At 36.8% G+C, this 23143-nt stretch overlaps 1 protein-coding gene across 1 annotated transcript in view; it reads left to right on the top strand.

The window, feature by feature from the left end:
- LOC123525483 (structural maintenance of chromosomes protein 5-like) overlaps positions 1–23143 on the top strand; it is an 84176-nt gene that overhangs the window by 47596 nt on the left and 13437 nt on the right. The window contains exons 16-23 of the mRNA XM_053537730.1: positions 1499–1600; positions 2164–2231; positions 2785–2908; positions 4625–4747; positions 7218–7343; positions 20190–20285; positions 20760–20849; positions 21855–21992. Of these exons, the coding sequence (XP_053393705.1) occupies positions 1499–1600; positions 2164–2231; positions 2785–2908; positions 4625–4747; positions 7218–7343; positions 20190–20285; positions 20760–20849; positions 21855–21992 (867 nt within the window). The remainder of the gene's footprint in view (positions 1–1498; positions 1601–2163; positions 2232–2784; positions 2909–4624; positions 4748–7217; positions 7344–20189; positions 20286–20759; positions 20850–21854; positions 21993–23143) is intronic.

The raw sequence follows: 23143 nt of genomic DNA, 5'->3' as shown, positions 1-23143 counted from the left end.
GTTTTTCGTACCAGTTCATATTTTGACAAAGTCTTTTGAGATAAAGCTTTGAAACTTTCAACACTTGTTTACCATCACCATGTCCAGTTATAGGCAAGAGTACATAACTCTGTCAAGCATTTTGACTGAATTATGGCCCCTTTTGACTTAGAAATCTTGGTTAAGTTTTTCGTACCAGTTCATATTTTGACAAAGTCTTTTGAGATAAAGCTTTGAAACTTTCAACACTTGTTTACCATCACCATGTCCAGTTGAGGCAAGAGTACATAACTCCATCAAGCATTTTGACTGAATTATGGCCCCTTTTTGACTTAGAAATCTTGGTTAAGTTTTTCGTACCAGTCCACATTTTGACAAAGTCTTTTGAGATAAAGCTTTGAAACTTTCAACACTTGTTTACCATCACAATATCCAGTTGTAGGCAAGAGTACATAACTCCGTCAAGCATTTTGACTGAATTATGGCCCCTTTTGACTTAGAAATCTTGGTTAAGTTTTTCGTACCAGTTTATATTTTGTGTAAAGTGTTTGACATATGGCTTTGAAACTTTTATATCTTGTTCAGTATAATAGTCTCTATCAATAGGCATGAGTACGTAACTCTCTCCTCTTTTTTGGCTGAATTATGGCCCTTTTTGAACTTGGAAACTGGTTATGTTTTGTATATGTCCATGTTTTGTCAAGACTATTTGACATATGTCTTTTAAACTTTAAACACTTGTTTATCATTATGATTTCCATCTCTAGGCAAGAGTACATAACTCTGACAACTATTTTGACTGAATTATGGCCCTTTTTGGACTTTCAAATTTGTTCAGTTTTTCTTACAAGTCAGCATTTTGTCAAAACTATTTGAACTGTGGCTTTGAAACTTTTAACACTAGTTTATCAACATGATTTCCATCTGTAGGCAAGAGTACATAACTCTGTCAACTATTTTGACTGAATTATGGCCCCTTTTGAACTTGGAAATTAGTTAAATTTTTCATATAAGTCCATGTTTTGCCTAACATATAACTTAACATATTTGCCATCATGGTCACACATTGCCATTTAGTGCAAGACTAATCGAAATCCACAAATACAGGAACATTTTTTGTTTAATCCATTTTTTTGTTTAGTCTGAAAATCTATGGAAATATTTTGACCCCATTCTTCAATCAGTTCTTCGAATAGTCGAGCGCGCTGTCATCCGACAGCTCTTGTTTGTCTTCCCAGTGATGCTTACTAAAGAGAGTTAGCACTGTTAAAAATTAGGTAGATAAAAACACAACATGTAGCTAATTTGAATTTTTATGCCTCTCAGTTTACTCCAACACCAATTGTTTGCAGATATTATATTATCTTAAAAGTATGGTACTAATCAGTGGCAATATGAAAAGGTTTTTACATTTGTCTTAACAGTTGTGTACAACATTATGTGTAGCATGTTAATGCAAGAAATGTTGAAAAAGTACAAAAAAAATGACAAGTAAACTGTAATTTGTAACGTATTGCAGATTGAGACAGAGAGTGTGCAAAAGGAAGAAGACCTGTATAACAACATGAAAGTCCAGACCCGACAGCTCGACAAACAGCTCAATGAGTTTAGGGATGAAAAGGTGAGTACAGCTAGACCACAAGTTGAGTGGGTTGAGTGTCAAGAGTGATCGCAACAGCATACAGCTAGACATATTGTTGAATGAGTTAAAGAACGAGAAGGTAAGTATCTCAACAGCTAGACATACAGCTAAATGTGTTTAGGGACAAAAAAATGAGTAACGTTAACAGTAAGACAAACAGTTCAGAGAACTGTGTGTTCTTGACAAATTTAGTAGAAATGAGATTTGGGCAGATAAACATTTGGATGGGGTTGGTAAACATAATTGGCAAACAAACAGCAAAATGGATTGAAAATCGGTGTAACCTCAACAACTAGAGAATGACTTCAACAGCTAGAGAAACGGGTGAATGAACACGTGGTGGGAAGGAATTCAATATCTGTTCAAACCTCAGCTCTCTCAGCAACTACATGATACAGATATTCTTGTTTAACAATGTCTAGATATATTTATGTTGGAAATAGGTCTGCTTGTACACTTCGAATGGTATTGACCTATATGCAGCTTTGGTTGCTGCCATTTTGTTTGCTTGAATACTCATTATTGTTATTGTTTATTTTCAGAAACGTTTAATGACAAGAAAAGATATTAAGAAGAAACTTCAGTCACAGATCAGTGCTAAAAAGCAGACGTAAGTTTTTAATAAATCTGTATTGTTTGCCTTCGTGAACATTATTAACTACAGCAGGGGTTCATAATAATTTCTTGTGTAAAATAAAAATATATGCATAAGTAAGCAAGAGAGAAATTGGAATAGTCCAGTACTGTGCGTATCGTCAGCATATTCCAATTCTGTGATTTTCAGCGGAGTTATGATCCTTGAATTGTCGTATTTTATGGCATTTACATTAACACTTGACTGAATGTTACCAACAATCACAAGTGATTGATGTACAGCTTAAATTATGCATATTATAGGCATGTTTCAGTTTAATGATTTTCAGTGGAGTTACAACCCTTGATTTGTGGAATGCCAGGATGTTGTTGTTAAGTGATGGGAATAATGTTTTTCAAGAAAAAACAGTCTCTGGTTCAACCACAATGTTGATATGGAGCAGTGTGTTATTCTGTAAAGTTGCATTTAAACCTGCATATTGCATATAAAAGTTTAAGGCTGTATGAAGTTTAATCTCCTTACCCAGGATTTAGTAAAAAATTACTGTATTAATACATACTATATTTAGGATTCAGAATGTTGAAGGGGAGGCTATAGATTTGGACGCAGAGGAACAGAAGGTGGCGAGGAAAGTTCAAGAAATAAATGCAAAGAAATACAGAAATCTACAACAGTATCTTGAAAATACACAGGTCAGATCAAAATACACATTCTTTGAAATCAGTTTATTTTATTTGCATCACTTTGTATGGGTTTTATACATGAAATGATGGATTTCAGATAATAAGACAAAATAACTTGTCTGATTTTTAGCTCATCTGATTTTTTGAAAAAAAATGATGAGTTATTGTCATCACTTGAGCGGTTGTCGGCGTCGGCGTCGGCGTCGGCGTCTGCGTCGGCGTCTGCGTCGGCGTTGCCTGGTTAAGTTTTATGTTTAGGTCAGCTTTTCTCCTAAACTATCAAAGCTATTGCTTTGAAACTTGGAATACTTGTTCACCATCATAAGCTGACCCTGTATAGCAAGAAACATAACTCCATCTTGCTTTTTGCAAGATTTATGGCCCCTTTTGTACTTAGAAAATATCAGATTTCTTGGTTAAGTTTTATGTTTAGGTCAACTTTTCTCCTAAACTATCAAAGCTATTGCTTTGAAACTTGGAATACTTGTTCACCATCATAAGCAGACCCTGTACATCAAGAAACATAACTCTATCTTGCTTTTTGCAAGATTTATTGCCCCTTTTGGACTTAGAAAATCAGTTTTCTTGGTTAAGTTTTATGTTTAGGTCAGCTTTTATCCTAAACTATCAAAGCTATTGCTTTAAAACTTGCAACACTTGTTCACCATCATAAGTTGACCCTGTATAGCAAGAAACATAACTCCGTCCTGCTTTTTGCAAGATTTATGGCCCCTTTTGGACTTAGAAAATATCAGATTTCTTGGTTAAGTTTTATGTTTAGGTCAGCTTTTCTCCTAAACTATCAAAGCTATTGCTTTGAAACTTGCAACACTTGTTCACCATCATAAGCTGACCCTGTACAGCAAGCAACATAACTACATCCTGCTTTTTGCAATAATTATTGCCCCTTTTGGACTTAGAAAATCATTTTCTTGGTTGAGTATTATGTTTAAGTCAACTTTTCTCATAAACTATCAAAGCTATTGCTTTAAAACTTGCAACAGTTTTTCACCATCATAAGTGGACACTGTACATCAAGAAACATAACTCTATCCTGCTTTTTGCAAGAATGATGGCCTTTTTTAGACTTAGAAAATCATGGGTAGGACAATATTTCTATTACACAAAAAAAATCAGATGAGCGTCAGCACCCGCAAGGCGGTGCTCTTGTTTGAAAATGTTCTAGGAGGTATTGTCATTTGATCATCGGCGTTGGTAATAATTTTTGTTTTGGGCCGCCTTTTCTCAAACACTGTAAGAGCTACAGCTTTTAAACTTTGCACACTTGTTTTTCATCATTAGGGGACTAGGTAGGCCAAGATCCATTTACTCTGATATGCATTTTGTCATAACTAATGCCTTTTTTGTGCTTAGAAAATTAAATTTGATTTTCTTGGTTAATTTTTTTGTTTAGAACATCTTTTCTCAAAAACTATACAAACTATAGCTACAGCTTTGAAACTTTACACCCTTGTTTATCATCATTAGGAGACTATGTAGTTTAAGAACCTTAACTCTAATCTGCATTTTTTGTCAGAATTATGGCCCTCTTGTACTTACAAAATCTGAACTATAACTTTTTGTTCTTCTCTTTTATGTAGCTTATTTAAGTACATGGCTTCTGTATCAGGCAAAAATATCTGAAATTTCAGAATACTTGGATCAGGTGGAAAAAGTTAATTGTCGTTATGAGTCCAACACCTTAATAGGGATTTTTGTCTTCAGAAATGTGTGAGAGCAAGTACAGAGAAAGTGAGGATGAGCCTACGGCATGCTGAAACTATCCGAGAATACAGTCGTCTGGAAGCTGATATACGCGAGCAGTCACAGGCCCTACACTCAGCTGAGGTAAGTTCTGACACTAGGTAGAATGGTAGTCAATGGTGCAAGTGTCAGAGCTCCAGATAAGCTTTTGGTGCAATTTGGTATTTAATAGGGATGGCAACGAATATTCGAATATCCATTCATGACATTTCACATTTTCGGAAAAAAATATAAAATCATAAGAAATAAATAAAAACTAAATGCAAGGACCAGTATGTTTGTAAGAAATCTAATCTAATTTACCAAAATTCGTTTTCATTGTAAATACGCCCCAAAAATGGCTTCCGTCGATGTCAGACGTGTCACTTTGTATATTAGCGTGCCGATATTGTACATTGCTATGGTGATGACATTGTATCCTGTAGGTAATACCGCTAACTGCTTACCTTTAGAAATTTTGTTAGTCCCCAGTTGATGTAAATCCATTACAAATCGCCTTGTTTTCGGTAGGTGCGAACCGCATATAATTTAAAATCACCAGAAAGCACTTGAACTAATGACTCGAATTTCAAAGTTGATTCAAGATGTATGTCAGTAAAGAAAAATGCCGAAAAGTGGTGTAAACAAGTCAAATGTGATAAATATTATTATTATGTAAAACGGATTCCTCTTGATAATAAATGCATTTCGTATGGAAAAAAATAGTAGAATCTACTCAGTATTCAGACTGAGGGTAAAGTTAAGCAAAATATATCTTTTACAAGACTCCCCCACCCCCACAGTCTTAATTTTACACCCCCTTTAATTGAAAATATTGTTCATGCTATTACGTGAATTTACTGTCAAAATGCAAGCAATGCCGCCTGTCTTTTTAAAATATTTCACGCAATCATCCGATAAGAAGTCGGCTACGTGTAATATGTGTGGAGAGAACCTTATTTACGGGACGGCTACATCCCTGTAAAAATAAGTAAATAAAACCTATATAGATTATATGTAAATGGAGGCAAATACAAATATTTTATATTCAAAAAGATGAACAAGAGATGAGAACGATAAGTCAGTCTTAATTCGTCAATGTCTAAATTACTTCCGGTGTAAAAGAAAGTAGAGTTAATGCAGATCGCTGCTAAGGGTACAATAAATTCATAAGATTTTGAGTTGATTTGTTGATCATTTGATGACCGAATGTTCGAATATTCGTTCGGAAGGCTGACCGAATATTCGAATACCAAAATTGCTATTCGTTGCCATCCCTAGTATTTACCAATCACTTTTTGTCTGAATTGGGTTTTGGAAATTTGAATTGGGTAAAAATAATATCATTACCCAGCCTTTTCAGAAGTAATTGGGTATTTGCTAAAACCAGCTGGGTATTTTACCAATCTCGCACTAACAATTGAGTATTTTTTGCTTACAGTATACATGGTATATAATTATCATTAAACAGGATTGACTAAGTACCTAAGTACTTTAATGGCGCCCTTCAATGTTTAATACAAAAATGTATTTAAAATTGTAATGAATGTTCCATACTGTTGTTTTCTTTTTCACTTTTAATGCAGTCGGAGATCAGTTCATCCACAATATCCCGAACGATGTGGTCACCGCAATATGCATTCTCCCAAAAGATGTCATCCAGTATTGGTGACACTACATCGTCACAAACAGATAATTGTCATTGTTGAACAGCAAAATATCCCACTAATTTGTTTGTTTGTGCTGCAACAATGTTTTTCTGCAACCTCTTACACATTTTATCGGCGTAAAATTGTTTACAAAGCGTCCAAATAACACCGATCAGCCGACTGAATGGTCCTGTGATTTTTCCGATAAATTGCAACCTGTTTTGCGGTAACTTATAACCAGTCAGTCAAATCTAGCGTTAAAGTCTCGTACCCGTTTTAGTAATAAGGAAAATGCGATACGCAAGCGATTTTTAAAGAATTGGGTATTAGGAATTTTACTTGCGTTTCAGTACGCACACTGTATGAATTCAATTGGGTTTTCTGCAGTTTTAATTGCGCAAATACACATCTTATCTGGAGCTCTGAAGTGTAAACAGGTTGGCCAAAAAGTTGTTCCAGTCACTCAAGGTCAGGACTTCTGTTAACTAACCATGTTAAAAGTGGTAAATCACACCTCGTACAGCTATCCATGGTCATCTTCAATTCTTGTATGTCCTTTCTGAAGAAAACAACCCTTTTTCCTCATTGAGGATTACTTTTGCAGTTTTAGAAGCTAAATTCTAGGCTCTGTACTGGGAGATTTTGGCTATAAACTCACAGAGTCCTGCAGTCTGCACAAACTTATGCCTGTTTGTAGGTATTCGCCTATGGTGTTTAGGATTATTCTGTATGCTATGAAATGTAAAGGAAGTGACTTTCACAATATAACAGTCTATCTGGTTTATTAAGATTTGTTACTTGTTCCCAATAATATTTCAGGTTAATATTACCGACAGATCTAAATTTACAATAGCCAAACTGAAAACTTTGCTAGTTACATCAAATTTTCAATAACAGGTGTTTCGTTGTATTTTAATACATTCCAGACAGAGTTTGAAAGGATCAAGACACAATTACATGAGTGTAAGAATGTAGCAAAAAGGCTTCTAGATGCAGCAAAGAAAGCTAGCGGAACTGGACCTAACGAAGACTTGGCTGACCATCTGAAAGCTGTAAGTTTGACCTTACTGTAGTAAGGATACTTCAGCTTCCTTTTTACTTTTTATCCTCAAATCTTTTGTTACTTCTGTAGTTTGAATACTTGACCTGTAGGTATTTAGTCTGTCTGATACACGTCTAAGCTACAACTCTAATGATTCATGGGATTTCAGGTTTGTCAAGGTAACAGGCAGGACAGTAAACCTTGACCCATTGTCAAGTGCACCTACATTTTGGTGCATTTTATTTTATTTTTATACGCCCGTTTGAAAAACGGGACGTATTATGGGAACGCCCCTGGCGGGCGGGCGGGCGGCGTCCACAGACTTTGTCCGGAGCATATCTTCTACATGCATGAAGGGATTTTGATGAAACTTGGCACAGTTGTTCACCATCATGAGACGGAGTGTCATGCGCAAAAACCAGGTCCCTAGGTCTAAGGTCAAGGTCACACTTAGAGGTCAAAGGTCAAATTCAAGAATGACTTTGTCCGGAGCATATCTTCTTCATGCATGGAGGGATTTTGATGAAAGTTGGCACAATTGTTCATCATCATGAGACGGAGTGTCATGCGCAAGAACCAGGTCCCTAGGTCTAAGGTCAAGGTCACACTTAGAGGCCAAAGGATACAAGAATGAAAACTTTGTCCGGAGCATCCACAGACTTTGTCCGGAGCATATCTTCTACATGCATGAAGGGATTTTGATGAAACTTGGCACAGTTGTTCACCATCATGAGACGGAGTGTCATGCGCAAAAACCAGGTCCCTAGGTCTAAGGTCAAGGTCACACTTAGAGGTCAAAGGTCAAATTCAAGAATGACTTTGTCCGGAGCATATCTTCTTCATGCATGGAGGGATTTTGATGAAAGTTGGCACAATTGTTCATCCTCATGAGACGGAGTGTCATGCGCAAGAACCAGGTCTCTAGGTCTAAGGTCAAGGTCACACTTAGAGGTCAAAGGATACAAGAATGAAAACTTTGTCCGGAGCATATCTTCTTCATGCATATAGGGATTTTGATATAACTTTGCACAAATGTTCACCACCACGAGTCGGAGTGTCATGCGCAAGAACCAGGTCCCAAGGTCAAGGTCACACTTAGAGGCCAAAGGTCAGATACAAGAATGACTTTGTCCGAAGCATTTCTTCTTCATGCATGGAGGGATTTTGATGTAACTTGGCACAATTATACACCATCATGAGACGAAGTGTCATGCGCAGTTCCCTTCTTTAGAATTACTTCCCCTTGTTGTTACTATAAATAGCTTATATTGTAACTTTTTCATTACTAGTCGTAGGGAAAAATCGAGACCACTTTTCTGTAGTACAACATGCATGCTACATCCAATTATGAGGTGTATTTTGACTAATCTCTACCTGGTAACGATTTTTGTGTGGACTTACAATTTTTTTTTTGATTTTTTTTTTTTTTTTTTTTTTTTTTTTATACGCCCGTTTGAAAAACGGGACGTATTATGGGAACGCCCCTGGCGGGCGGGCGGGCGGCGTCCACAGACCTTGTCCGGAGCATATCTTCTACATGCATGAAGGGATTTTGATGAAACTTGGCACAGTTGTTCACCATCATGAGACGGAGTGTCATGCGCAAGAACCAGGTCCCTAGGTCTAAGGTCAAGGTCACACTTAGAGGTCAAAGGTCAAATTCAAGAATGACTTTGTCCGGAGCATATCTTCTTCATGCATAGAGGGATTTTGATGAAAGTTGGCACAATTGTTCATCATCATGAGAAGGAGTGTCATGCGCAAGAACCAGGTCCCTAGGTCTAAGGTCAAGGTCACACTTAGAGGTCAAAGGATACAAGAATGAAAACTTTGTCCGGAGCATTTCTTCTTCATGCATAGAGGGATTTTGATATAACTTGGCACAAATGTTAACCACCATGAGGCGGAGTGTCATGCGCAAGAACCAGCTCTCTAGGTCTAAGGTCAAGGTCACACTTAGAGGTCAAAGGATATAAGAATGAAAACCTTGTCCGGAGCATGTCTTCTTCATGCATAGAGGGATTTTGATATAACTTGGCACAAATGTTCACCACCACGAGACGTAGTGTCATGCGCAAGAACCAGGTCCCTAGGTCTAAGGTCAAGGTCACACTTAGAGGCCAAAGGTCAGATACAAGAATGACTTTGTCCGAAGCATTTCTTCTTCATGCATGGAGGGATTTTGATGTAACTTGACACAATTATACACCATCATGAGACGAAGTGTCATGCGATGTTCCCTTCTTTCGAATTACTTCCTTTTGTTGTTACTATAAATAGCTTATATTGTAACTTTTTCATTACTAGTCATAGGGAAAAATCGAGACCACTTTTCTGTAGTACAATATGCATGCTACATCCAATTTTGAGGTGTATTTTGACCAGTCTCTACCTGGAAAAGATTTTTGTGAGGACTTACAATTTTTTTTTTTTTTTTTTTTTTTTTTTTAAGATTAACTTCCCTTAGTTGTTACTATAAATAACTTATATTGTAACTTTTTTATAATTGACCGTAGGGAAAAACCAAGAGCACTTTTCTATGGTACAACATAGATGTTACTTTCCAATTTTAGGTGTATTTTAAGGTATCTCTACCTGGTAAGGAGTTTTTATGTGGACTTAGAAAAACAAAACATTTAGTTATTACTAAACAACCACAAAGTTAAAATTCCATTTGCAAATACAGGTGCTAGAGTAAAGAAATTTGCTGTGACGGGCGTATATTGTGACATTCTTGCACTCTTGTTCTTTGATCTATTTATACCAGATAAAAAGAAGGATCAAGTTTTAGCTGCTCATAATACAGGAAAAAGACCATTTGGATGTGTGCCAGTATGATGTATATTCAACTAAACAGTTGTTTGACCCTCATTATGAGTATAACATGGTTGTAAAAAAATACAATTTAAGGTATCTGTGCATAATTGTGTAGGTATGTTTTGTACAGTATAGATTTTGATTTAAACCTGATCTTTCAAAACCTCATTACATACTTAAAATGTTCGGATAGGATCATGTGCTTGATTTTTTTGCTGGATTTCTAAAAGAAGAACCCCAAGTAAGTTTTTATTATCCATATAAACTAAAGTTGTTCGTAGTACATGTGTATACCTCCTAAGGAAATACTCACAGAATATTTTGTTTACTTCCAGTTGGCTCAGGTAGGCAGTGTGTTTAGAGTTTTAGTGAAAAAAAAAGAATTGTGCATGGGACTTTACTGTGACATTGTACCCAAAGTTTGGTTTTATTAGCATGGTCATGATATACTGTGTATATACTTTTAGTTTTGTATATGCATTAATTCCCATGTAATATCATGTAATATCTAACGTGATAGTAGGACTTGAAATACATAATGTCGTCCTTGTAAACTTATTACGTAGAGCAATAGACTTTGAATCAAGCGGATGCAAGTCAACTTTTAGGGAGAGGCAATTGTGAACATTTGACAGATGATATGATTGAATTATTTCAGATAATATGTCTGAATTCATTTCTATGAATATCGACAGATAATAATTCTGAATTACTTTCTGTGTGCATTTGACAGATAATATGTCTGAATTCATTCATCCTCTACATTCAGTTCATCTTGATTAGATGTCATTCATTTTGGGAGAAAGAGAAATAACAGGTACATACCATCCTCCTACGAATATAAGACTCACATTTTTTACCGAGATTCTGGTCTCGAAGGACAGGTGCATCCTATATATGGGGATAGAAAAAAAACTAAACATTTCCCCCGACTCAAAAATTAAGAAAATCTATCTTTGTTTACACCGCGTACCTTTATATTGAAGAGAATTAAAGGGGAGTAAATACCAATGACTCGAGCAAAGCTAATAGCCGGTATCGGGACCCGGCTTCTTAGATTACTTTTGTATAAAACGTTAAATTTAGAGCTCAAGTAAAATCTTAAGATAAATAAGTGCTGTTTTTCATTAAAATATATTTTACAGCGCATTTCTGTAACAAAACCTGTGTAAAACTTTCCCGGCGTTTATTCACACATTTTGCATTAAAATACTTGAAACTCCATATCAGGTAGCCCCGAAATCAATTATCTAGTCTTCAAACATAATTTTGATAGTCGTCTATAATCCTCTTGTTCATCGAGAAATTCACGCCCGAGGCATTACTTATCTTACACCTACAGTCACAATCTGCAAACAATTAAGCATTTAATCATACCCGGAGGCAATTGTAAACGTGCATGTGAGATTTTAGACTGATCCAATAACATGGTCATAGCTGCTGATCCGTAATGTTCAAAACAATTTGCAAACCAGTCTTAAAATTATGTCATTTTACCCCCACATGCCAAAATGTACTTTTGTTTTTGCTGGCGTCAATATTCATGGAGTGATCAGAGGATGCGGCAGTTTAGTGCTTACACAAGAGTTTATGCTTTTCCATTTAAATACTTGCACAACATCGCCAATGATTTAGCAAAACCTGCGAGTTCGTGTCAGAAAATGTAGCGAATTTTGGACAAACATAAATTCGGATAAGTGAATTTTATGAGATAAATTGCAGTTCATAATATCCTAAGGATTTTGCAAGTTTATAAAAATTGATTGACATTCCTTTTATAATATTGCAATTAATTAAAATGAGAAGAATTCTCAATTTAAATACATGTAGATTTAATCTAAATATGGACAATCCAGAGCAAGAGATTCTCTGTACATGGGTATAAGCATTTTTCCAGAATTCTGTTGATATTTTTTCTCACTGCGTCGGCCGATTACGGTAATCTACACTGGATGTGCCAACAGTCTACAGTTACATTACTGTTGAAACTCACTTTGTCGCCTCTATAAATAAAGTGTTTATTATTATTATTGTTATTATTATTTTTATTGTTATTGATCAGTCCAAATGAAACAAACAAATTAAGTGTGTAACCTTTTAACCCTATGGGATGAGTTTCAAGCGAGAACTGCTAGTTTTTAAAGAAGAGCACAAGACTGTTTGACTGGAGATTATTAATTCAAGCCTCAGCTCAGGTGAAGGTTCTCAATGACACTTTATCTTGAAACGGATGTCTTTCATAATTGACCAGTCACCACCTGCAAATCAAACATATCTATGATCCAATCAGATATCGTGTTTCAACACACGCATGTTCTGCTTTTCACTGCCATTTTTCTTCAACAAGCTGATTGTCGAGATTAGCAGATAAGTAAGCATTCTGTCAACAAAATCTAATTAAAACTCTGTTTTTAGCTCACCTGTCACAAAGTGACAAGGTGAGCTTTTGTGATCGCACGGTGTCCGTCGTCCGTCCGTGCGTCCGTCCGTAAACTTTTGCTTGTGACCACTCTAGAGGTCACATTTTTCATGGGATCTTTATGAAAGTTGGTCAGAATGTTCATCTTGATGATATCTAGGTCAAGTTCGAAACTGGGTCACGTGCCTTCAAAAACTAGGTCAGTAGGTCTAAAAATAGAAAAACCTTGTGACCTCTCTAGAGGCCATAATTTTCAATGGATCTTCATGAAAATTGGTCAGAATGTTCATCTTGATGATATCTAGGTCAAGTTCGAAACTGGGTCACGTGCGGTCAAAAACTAGGTCAGTAGGTCTAAAAATAGAAAAACCTTGTGACCTCTCTAGAGGCCATATATTTCACAAGATCTTCATGAAAGTTGGTCAGAACGTTCACCTTGATGATATCTAGGTCAAGTTTGAAAGTGGGTCACGTGCCTTCAAAAAGTAGGTCAGTAGGTCAAATAATGAAAAAACGTTGTGACCTCTCTAAAGGCCATATTTTTCATGGGATCTGTATGAAAGTTGGTCTGAATGTTTATCTTGATGATATCTAGGTCAAGTTTGAAACTGGGTCAACTGCGATCAAAAACTAGGTCAGTAGGTCTTGAAATAGAAAAACCTTGTTACCTCTCTAGAGGCCATACCCTTGAATGGATCTTCATGAAAATTGGTCAGAATGTTCACCTTGATGATATCTAGGTCAAGTTTGAAACCGGGTCACGTGCCTTAAAAAACTAGGTCAATAGGTCAAATAATAGAAAAACCTTGTGACCTCTCTAGAGACCATATTTTTCAATGGATCTTCATGAAAATTGGTCAGAATTTTTATCTTTATAATATCTAGGTCATGTTCAAAACTGGGTCACATGAGCTCAAAAACTAGGTCACTATGTCAAATAATAAAAAAAACGACGTCATACTCAAAACTGGATCATGTGGGAAGAGGTGAGCGATTCAGGACCATCATGGTCCTCTTGTTATTGCTAAACTGTTCAAGTTGGAACTGTGCAAGTTATTTCTTTCCCTCAATCATAAGAAGCCTCGAGAGTCGTACAAACTTTTGTCTTTTTAAAATAACAAGAACTCTAGACCTTAAGACTTTCATCAAACTTAAAAGATATCAAAAATGTGGCACTATATTCAATATATTTATACCATTAAATTAAAAGTCAACCTTTTCACTCTTAAGTTCTGCTATGTGCGGATAGTTACAAAATAAACATGTTATAAATATAGCTGAAACATATAATGATTGAATTCTAGATAAACTAAGGTATACATATATTGTTTTTCCAGTTCAATTTCAAGTAGTGTTATATAACGAAATGAAATGAACTGAATGAGCTGACAACTTTTTTTATGTTAGAAATGTAGTGTTCTATTCTTATCTCGAAAAATCATAAACTACTGTACAAGAAAATACAAGAAAAAAAGTAAACTTTAGGCACGCTTTGAAAAACTTCTACTGATATTATAAATACCATATAGATTTTCAAATATAGAGGAAGGATTTAAAATGTTGAAGAATTCAAAAAGAATTAACTTGATAATGAAATTGCACAGAGTCTTCAAAGTGGGCACAGGTGTGAATCATGCTTAAAATACCAGTGATTGGTGGGATGCCCATACCCCCGCACAGGTGTGAATCATGCTGAAATATCAGTGATTGGTGGGATGGCCATACCCCCGCACAGGTGTGAATCATGCTGAAATACCAGTGATTGGTGGGATGCCCATAATCACACACAGGTGTGAATCATGCTGAAATACCAGTGATTGGTGGGATGCCCATACCCCCGCACAGGTGTGAATCATGCAGGTGTGAATCTTGCTGAAATACCAGTGATTGATGGGATGCCCATACCCCCGCACAGGTGTGAATCATGCTGAAATACCAGTGATTGGTGGGATGCCCATACCCACGCACAGGTGTGAATCATGCTGAAATACCAGTGATTGGTGGGATGCCCATACCCACGCACAGGTGTGAATCATGCTGAAATACCAGTGATTGGTGGGATGCCCATACCCACGCACAGGTGTGAATCATGCTGAAATACCAGTGATTGGTGGGATGCCCATACCCACGCACAGGTGTGAATCATGCTGAAATACCACTGATTGGTGGAATGCCCATACCCAAGCACAGGTGTGAATCATGCTGAAATACCAGTGATTGGTGGGATGCCTAACCCACGCACAGGTGTGAATCATGCTGAAATACAAATGATTGATGGGATGCCTAACCCACGCACAGGTGTGAATCATGCTGAAAATACCACTGATTGGTGGGATGCCCATACCCACACACAGGTGTGAATCATGCTGAAAATACCACTGATTGGTGGGATGCCCATACCCACGCACAGGTGTGAATCATGCTGAAATACAAGTGATTGATGGGATGCCCATACTCACGTACAGGTGTGAATCATGCTGAAATACAAGTGATTGATGGGATGCCTGGGTCGTCTGAGGTCAAAAACGACATTACTAGATCAAATCAAGGAAAAACTTGTGTATGTGATAGAGACTGTATTTTTCAATATGTCTTCATGAAATTTGGTCAGAGTGATTGCCTTAATGAAAGCTAGGTCGAGTTTGAGTATGGGTCATCTGGGGTCAAAAAGTAGGTCACTAAGTCAAATCAAAGGAAAACCTTGTGTATGCGATAGAGACTATTTTTCAATGGGTCTTCATGAAATTTGGTCAGAATGATTGCCTTTATAAAATCTAGATGGAGTTTGAATATGGGTCATCTTGGGTCAAAAATTAGGTCACTAGATCATATCTAAGAAAATACTTTTTAGCTCACCTGTTACGAAGTGACAAGGTGAGCTATGGTGACCGCTTGATGTCCGTCGTGCGTCTCCCGTCAACAATTTGTAAAAAAATCTTCTTCTTGAAAACAACTAGGCAGAATAACACCAAACGTCACAGGAATGATCCTTGGGTGGCCCCCTTTCAAAATTGTTCAAAGAATTGAATTCCATGCAGAACTCTTGTTGCCATGGCAACCGAAAGGAAAAACTTTAAAAATCTTCTTCTCAAAAACCAGAAGCCCTAGAGCTTAGATATTTGGTGTGAAGCATTGCCTAGTGGACCTCTACCATATTTGTTCAAATCATGACCCCTGGGTCAAAATTGACCCCGCCCCAGGGGTCACTTGATTTTACATAAGAAAATCTTAAAAAATTTTCTTCTCAAAAAGCAGAAGCCCTAGAGCTTAGATATTTGACATGTAGCATTGCCTAGTGGACCTCTACTAAATTTGTTCAAATCATGACCCGGGGTCAAAATTGACCCCGCCCCAGGGGTCACTTGATTTTACATAGGAAAATCTTCAAAAAAATTCTAAAAATAAACCAGAAGGCCTAGAGCTTAGATATTTCACATGTAGCATCGCCTAGTGGACCTCTGCAAAATTTGTTCAAATCATGACCCCCTGGGTCAAAATTGACCCCGCCCCAGGGGTCACTTGATTTTACATAGGAAAATATTAAAAAATCTTCTTCTCAAAAACCAGAAGCCCTTGAGCTTAGATATTTGACATGTAGCATTGCCTAGTGGACCTCTACTAAAATTGTTCAAATCATGACCTGGGGTCAAAATTGACCCCGCCCTAGGGGTCACTTGATTTTACATAGGAAAGTCTTCAAAAAGTTTCTAAAAATAAACCAGAAGGCTTAGAGCTTAGATATTTCACATGTAGCATTGCCTAGTAGACCTCTACAACATTTGTTCAATTCATGACCCCCTGGGTCAAAATAGACCCAGCCCCAGGGGTTTCTTGATTTTACATAGGAAAATCTTCAAAAATTTTCTAAAAATAAACCAGAAGGCCTAGAGCTTAGATATTTCACTTGTAGCAATGCCTAGTGGACCTCTACAAAATTTGTTCAAATCATGTCTCCCGGGTTTAAAATTGACCCTGTCTAAGGGGTCACTTGATTTTACATATGAAAATCTTAAAAAAATTTCTAAAAATAAACTAGAAGGCCTAGATCTTAGATATTTGACATGTAGTATTGCCTGGTAGACTTCTATAAAATTTGTTCAAAGCATGACCCCCGGGGTCAAATTGACCCAGCACCATGGAGTTACTTGATTTTACATAGAAAAATCTTCAAAATTTTCTAAAAATAAACCAGAAAAGCTTAGATATTTGACATGTAGCATTGCCTAGTGGACCTCTACAAAAAAAATTCAAATCTTGACCCAGCCCCAGGGATTACTTTATTTTATGTTACTATTAATAGCTTATTTAGTAACTTCTTCATTATTGGCCATAGGGAAAAACCGAGACCACTTTTCTGTGGTACAACATGGATTGTACCTCCAATTTTTAGGTGTATTTTGACATATCTGTACCTTTAAGAAAATTTCAACTATATTTACTCATGATTCTTTTGATTGATCTTGATTATGATTTTTTGACCTTCCTGTCCTGAAGTGCAATGATAACAGGTGTGCGATATAGGGCCATTATGGCCCTCTTGTTTAAACTCAAGAGATTACATTTTTGGTCCAGTCTAAATGAAAATTGGCCATATTTGTTTCCATGAATTACTAGGTCAAACATGTTTCATGGTTTGCACAGGACCTTGAAAGTCCTTGAATTTGATTCCAAGTCCTTGAAAAGTCCTTGATTTTTTTCTTCCAAAAAATCCCCTGAAAAAGTACTTGAATTTTGAAAAAAAAGTGGAAAAGTCCTTAAATTTTGCTAAAAACGGGGGTGCAATCGTATTGTAGGGGAAAAATACAAAAAATGAATAAATCAAGCAAAACGAGCGAAAAAAACGGTGTAAAATAAAAATACATGCACACCCACGGAGGGAACGCTAGTTGAACACCGTTTCGGTACGGAAGTTCGGTACGGAATAGCGATTTTCACAACGTTAAAATATTATGCGCAAGGTCATTGTAGCGTGACTTATCAACAACAATGAGTGGCCCCAAAAATAAATGTAGTTTCGCCAGTAAATGGCTTACACAGGCTTCTACCGCCACAAAAACTGAGACTTACGTAGACGAAAATAATAATTTAGATAGCACCACATTGAATATACCACCCCCACCCACCAGGGTTCCAAGTTAGTGTCAGACAATGACAAGTGTGTAACTTTTCCATAATGCCTTATGAAGAGCCTAAATGGTTTTGTAATTTAAGATTTAAAGCGATTAAAATAGTCTTTGAAAATCGATAAAAAGTCCTTGAAAAGTCCTTGAATTTTTTTTTGCCAAGTCCTGTATGAACTGTTATGGTATGTTTCTCAGGTGAGCGACCTAGGGCCATCTTGGCCCTCTTGTTTCTTTTTCTAGATCAATTACCAACCTCACTGGTTCTAGTCCCATAACTCTTACATGTATTTTGGCCACATTATGCCCCCTTTTGGACTTAAGAAATGCTGGTAAAAGTTTTGGATGTAAGTTGCTATCTCCAAAACTAATGCAGATATTGAATTGAAACTTCACGTGTGTCTAAGGGGTTGTAAAACTAGGTCATTGCATCAAGTCCCATAACTGTCCCGTAACTCTGACATGTATTTTGCAAAATTATGTCCTTGTTTAAACATAAGAACTTCTAGTTAAAGTTTTGCACACAAGTGACTATCTCCAAAACTAATGCAGATACTGGGTAGAAATTCTTTTGAGATTTTAACATTTAGGGTAATGTTCCTGCTTCTAGGACAATAATTAGAAGCATTGGCTGTCTTAGGACAGCTTCTGTTTTGCCCATTGTCAAAGTTACAGAAGGTGTATTGTGTTGGAACATTCTGTCTCACACTCTTCCTTATGTACCTAACTCCTCTTACAGTTTCCATCGAGTTAAAGGAAACATGGTGTACATCATCAACATGAATTGGACATAAACATATTTTGAACTTTATTCCCAAGTTTTATTTATATTTTTTAAGTTCTGTGCACATTATAGCTACATCCGTATTGTGTGTACTCGACTCGTCCTACAGTTTCATGCAGTTTAAATGAAAATTGGTGTACATTATCAGCTTGAACTGGACATGTGGTTGCTATCTTACAGACAGCTCTTGTTTTTTCAGGATTTGGATTTTACCAGCAATGATCTAGTAATATTCTGTACTGTATAAAAGTTGTTTATTTAAATAGCATTTCTTGTTTGTCTTTAGCTTTTGTTTCTCATAACACACAAAACTGACAGCACGATGCATGCTTTTTATAGGCTGGTTTTGTAAAATGGGATGTATTTATTAATGTGTGGCTGTCCAACCATCATAATTCATTTCAGGAACATAAATTAAAAAAAAACTCAAGGTGAGGGGGGGGGGGGGGTATACTGGTTTCAGGTTGTCTGTCTGTCCATAGACACAATCTTGTGCACACCAACTCTCCTCATCCCCTTGACACAATTTAATGAAACTTCACACAAGTGATCAGTAACAACTCTAGTTGTGCATGATGTATGTTAGGTTCTTTCAGAAAATTTTTTTGCAGAGTTACGGGACTTTGATTTTTGTTACTATGCTATATACATACAGTCTGCATATGCAATCTTGTGCGCACCAACTCTCCTCATCCCCTTGACACAATTTAATGAAACTTCACAAAAGTGATCAGTAACAACAGTAGTTGTGCATGATGCATGTTAGGTTCTTTCAGAAAAAAAAAATTGCAGAGTTACGGGACTTTGATTTTTGTTACTATACTATATACATCCAGTCTGCATATGCAATCTTGTGCGCGCATAATCTCCTGAACCCATGCACACAATTTAATGAAACTTAACACAAGTGATCAGTAGTAACCCTAGTTGTGCATGGTGCATGTTAGGTTCATTCAGAAAAAAATTCTGCACAGTTATGGGACTTTGTTTTTTTTGTTAATATACTATATACATAGAGTCTGCATATGCAATCTTGTGCATGCCTAATCTTCCAAACTCTTGCACACAATTTAATGAAACTTCACACAAGTGATCAGTACCAACCCTACTTGGTGCATGTTACATTCTTTTAGATAAATATTCTGCAGAGTTATGGGACTTTGTTTTTTGTTACTATACTATATACATAGAGTCTTTATACTTACAGTCCACATAATTATGCAGTCTTGTGTGCGTCAAATTGCAATGTACTGTGTCAGTGCATGAGGGTGTACATTCATCACCTTCAGTGATAGCTCTATTTATGTAATACTGTGGTAGAGAAAATTAGTTGCCTTCCAGTAGAGGACTTTGTATTGCATGGTTGTACTCATTCACTTGTAAATATTTTGCAATATACTGCTTGTATTGTTATGATCTTATCAAACAAGGAAGACGTACTTACTATTCTGTTTTAGATAGTCACTCTTCATGGTTATTCTTCACTTCTTACTTTAGATGCAACCTAATACATTATATCTTCAGGTTTTGATAAAGGCAACACTGTATTGTTGAAGTTATTCATGAGGTATTCATGTATCCTACATAATGTCATCACCTTGTATTGCATAGGTGGAGTTTGTTTGTTGCAAATATGTTGTCAACATACAAAAAACAGTCTGTAGTTATGGCATAGCATACTTACTCTCACATATATTCTCATGATGTATATTTCAGACGTTTGCGTCTCTACCAAACACGTTAGAGGAGATTGACACCAAGATACATGAGCATCAAGTTAGAGCTGACTGCACTGTCCAGACAGATGAAAGGGTATGTCCATGCAACAAAATTAATTTTCCATGAGATTCTCAAGCATGTCTAAAATATTGAGGTTTTAAGACTGTCAGTGAGCCAGTCTGTCTTGCTATCTAGGTAACTGTTTCCAAAGTAGAAAGTGGCTTTTTCATTTGAATGGTTACAGTCATTGACTTTGAATCACTTTTGTTAGTTTAAAACCTTGCCCGAGTTGTTAAATAGTTTCATAGTGTTGGAAACTAGGGTAACTTCTGGGATTTTCTTTCATCTTTAAACAATGCCATCCCATTGTCTTGCAGAAGATTACTCATTATTAGTGGGTCTTCCAAAATGCTTGAATAAATGTCAAGAAGGGAATTAGGCACCAGCTTGGTAATCAACCATAATGACTGGCTCTTGATTTGACTTCATATCTAGCAACAACAAAAAAGATGATATCTTAAATGAAGTCTTATGATTTGTAATATATGTATAAACATGCAATTGCAGGTTGTGAAGGAGTATAAGAAACGTAAAGAAGAGATTGCAAGACTCGAGGATCAACTTGCAAATAAAGAGCGAGAACGAGATAGTCATCAGGTAGGCTAGGAATTATGTCACATCCTACAATTTTGTTGAATGAATTGCAATGTCTTATCATGGTGTGTCAGATCAAAGCATAGAAGTTTGAAATACAAAATTCTGACATTGTGGTTATGTGTCTGGTAGTGACATGCCTCACCACTGTGGGTTCAAGCCTGAGCTTGTGTCATACGAGGAAGTCAAGCAGCTGATTGGTAGTTTTCAATGTGCTGTCTAAAAAATTGCCAGTAAGGATATCTGGGGTCTTCCTCCACTGTTAAAAGCTGAAGAGTGGCTATAAAACCTGAACTGTATTAATGAGACTTAAAATCCAACTAAACAAACAAACAAAATTCTGACATGTGATACAAGATTATTACTGTGAAGACTAAATTTACAACAAAATTTGTGTCTCGGCTTCACATTAGCAGACAAATCACCATAAAAAGGAATATTTAGTAAATTAGCATTGTTTGGAAAATCCTTGAAAAAAAGTGGGAACTTTATCAGACCTTTCAAGATTATGTTGGCCAGTTGTGGTTATGAAGAAATTTGAACTGTCTACAATGAAATCATTGTCAGAAAAGTAGAACAACCAGACTGTTCTCTGAAAACTGCTGTATAACCAGACTGCTGTCAGTAAACTGATATACCATCAGAATGCTATCAGAAAACTGCTATGCAACCAGACTTCTATCAGTAAACTGGTGTACCATCAGAATGTTGTCGAAAACAGCTGTACAACCAGAAAACTGGTGTACAGCAAGACTGCTGACTAAAAACTGCTGTACAACCAGACTGCTGTCAGTTTTCAGCTGTACAGCCAGGTTGCAGTCAGAAAGCTGGTGTACAGCCAGACTGCTGTCAATAAACTGGTGTACAGCCATACTGCATTAAACTGGTGTACAGCAAGACTTCTGTCAAAGTCTGACTGCTGTATATAAACTGGTGTGTTGGTAAACGCTTGTAGTTGGACTGTTTTGCAGCCATTGTAGAAAAAATTATTGTCTTATTTTATTGCAGGCAACAATAGAAGAAGCAAAGTCACAATGGTTAGACCCCTTACAGCAGTTGATAACAAGAATCAATAAAGCCTTCAGTCACTTTTTTAGCTGTCTAAAATGTGTCGGAGAAGTTGACCTTCACATTCCGGACAATCCGGTATGTTATATTTGTACAGTTTTCTAAACAGTGTCACTTAGATCATTAAACATGGTTGTTATGCATTGAAATTTATTTACCATAGGATAAAAACCTGTTTAGTGTATACAGAAGCCAAATTTTACTTCATTTGGAATTAGGTTTGATACTTCTTAAAACTCTTACAAGTCAGTACCTGAAATGATAGGTTAAGATTGAATTTGTCTTTGTTTATAATAATTTAGCTAGAAAAATGACCTATGCCCACAGCTGTTGTCAATGTTTCCTTAGCTTATGATACATTACTTCATTTGGAATTAGGTTTGATACTTCTTAAAACTCTTACAAGTCAGTAACTGAAATGATAGATTAAGATTGAATTTGTCTTTGTTTATAATAATTTAGCTAGAAAAATGACCTATGCCCACAGCTGTTGTCAATGTTTCCTTAGCTTATGGTACAAAGTGATTGTTTAAAAGAATTAAGTTTAAATCTTCCTGTAACATTTTATTTATCGATGGCGGATCGGGCGCCGACTGGTTAGTCACTGACATTAAAACACTTGCCCCTCAACTATGTGGGTTCAAGCCTGACCCAGGGCGTTGAATTCGTCATATAAGGAAGCGATCCAGCTGGCTTACCAAAGGTCGATGGTTCTACCCCTGTGCCCGCCCGTCATGAAAATAATGCGCGGAGGAGCACCTGGAGTCTTCCTCCACCATCAAGCTGGACTGTCACCATATGACCTATAATTATATCGGTAGGACGTTAAACCCAACAAAAACAAACAAGTCAGTGGCGGATATTTGTCACTTGTTGACATACCTATATAATCAGGCACCCTTTGCTCTGACATAGGATTAGTGGCTGCTTGTCCTGCGGATTGTAATTTTGTCTCCCACCACACAGTGGTGTGGGAGACATATTGATTTACTCCAGTCTGTGTTTCTGTCTGTCACAAATCTTGTCCGCGCTCTAAGTCGAACATTTTTCATCCAATCTTCACCAAACTCGAACAAAATGTGTTTGACCACAAGTCCTCGGCCAAGTTCAATAACTAGCCCAGGCCCAGGCACTTTGGAGTTATAGCCCTTGAATTACCAAAACTTGGTCCTTTTGCTCTTGTCCGCACTCTAAGTCGAACATTTCTCATCCGTTCTTCACCAAACTTA

Source organism: Mercenaria mercenaria, chromosome 3 (genome assembly GCF_021730395.1).
Source record: "Mercenaria mercenaria strain notata chromosome 3, MADL_Memer_1, whole genome shotgun sequence".
NCBI lineage: Eukaryota > Metazoa > Mollusca > Bivalvia > Venerida > Veneridae > Mercenaria > Mercenaria mercenaria.
Note: the sequence above shows the minus strand (reverse complement) of the source record. Positions and strands in the feature narration are given on the sequence as shown.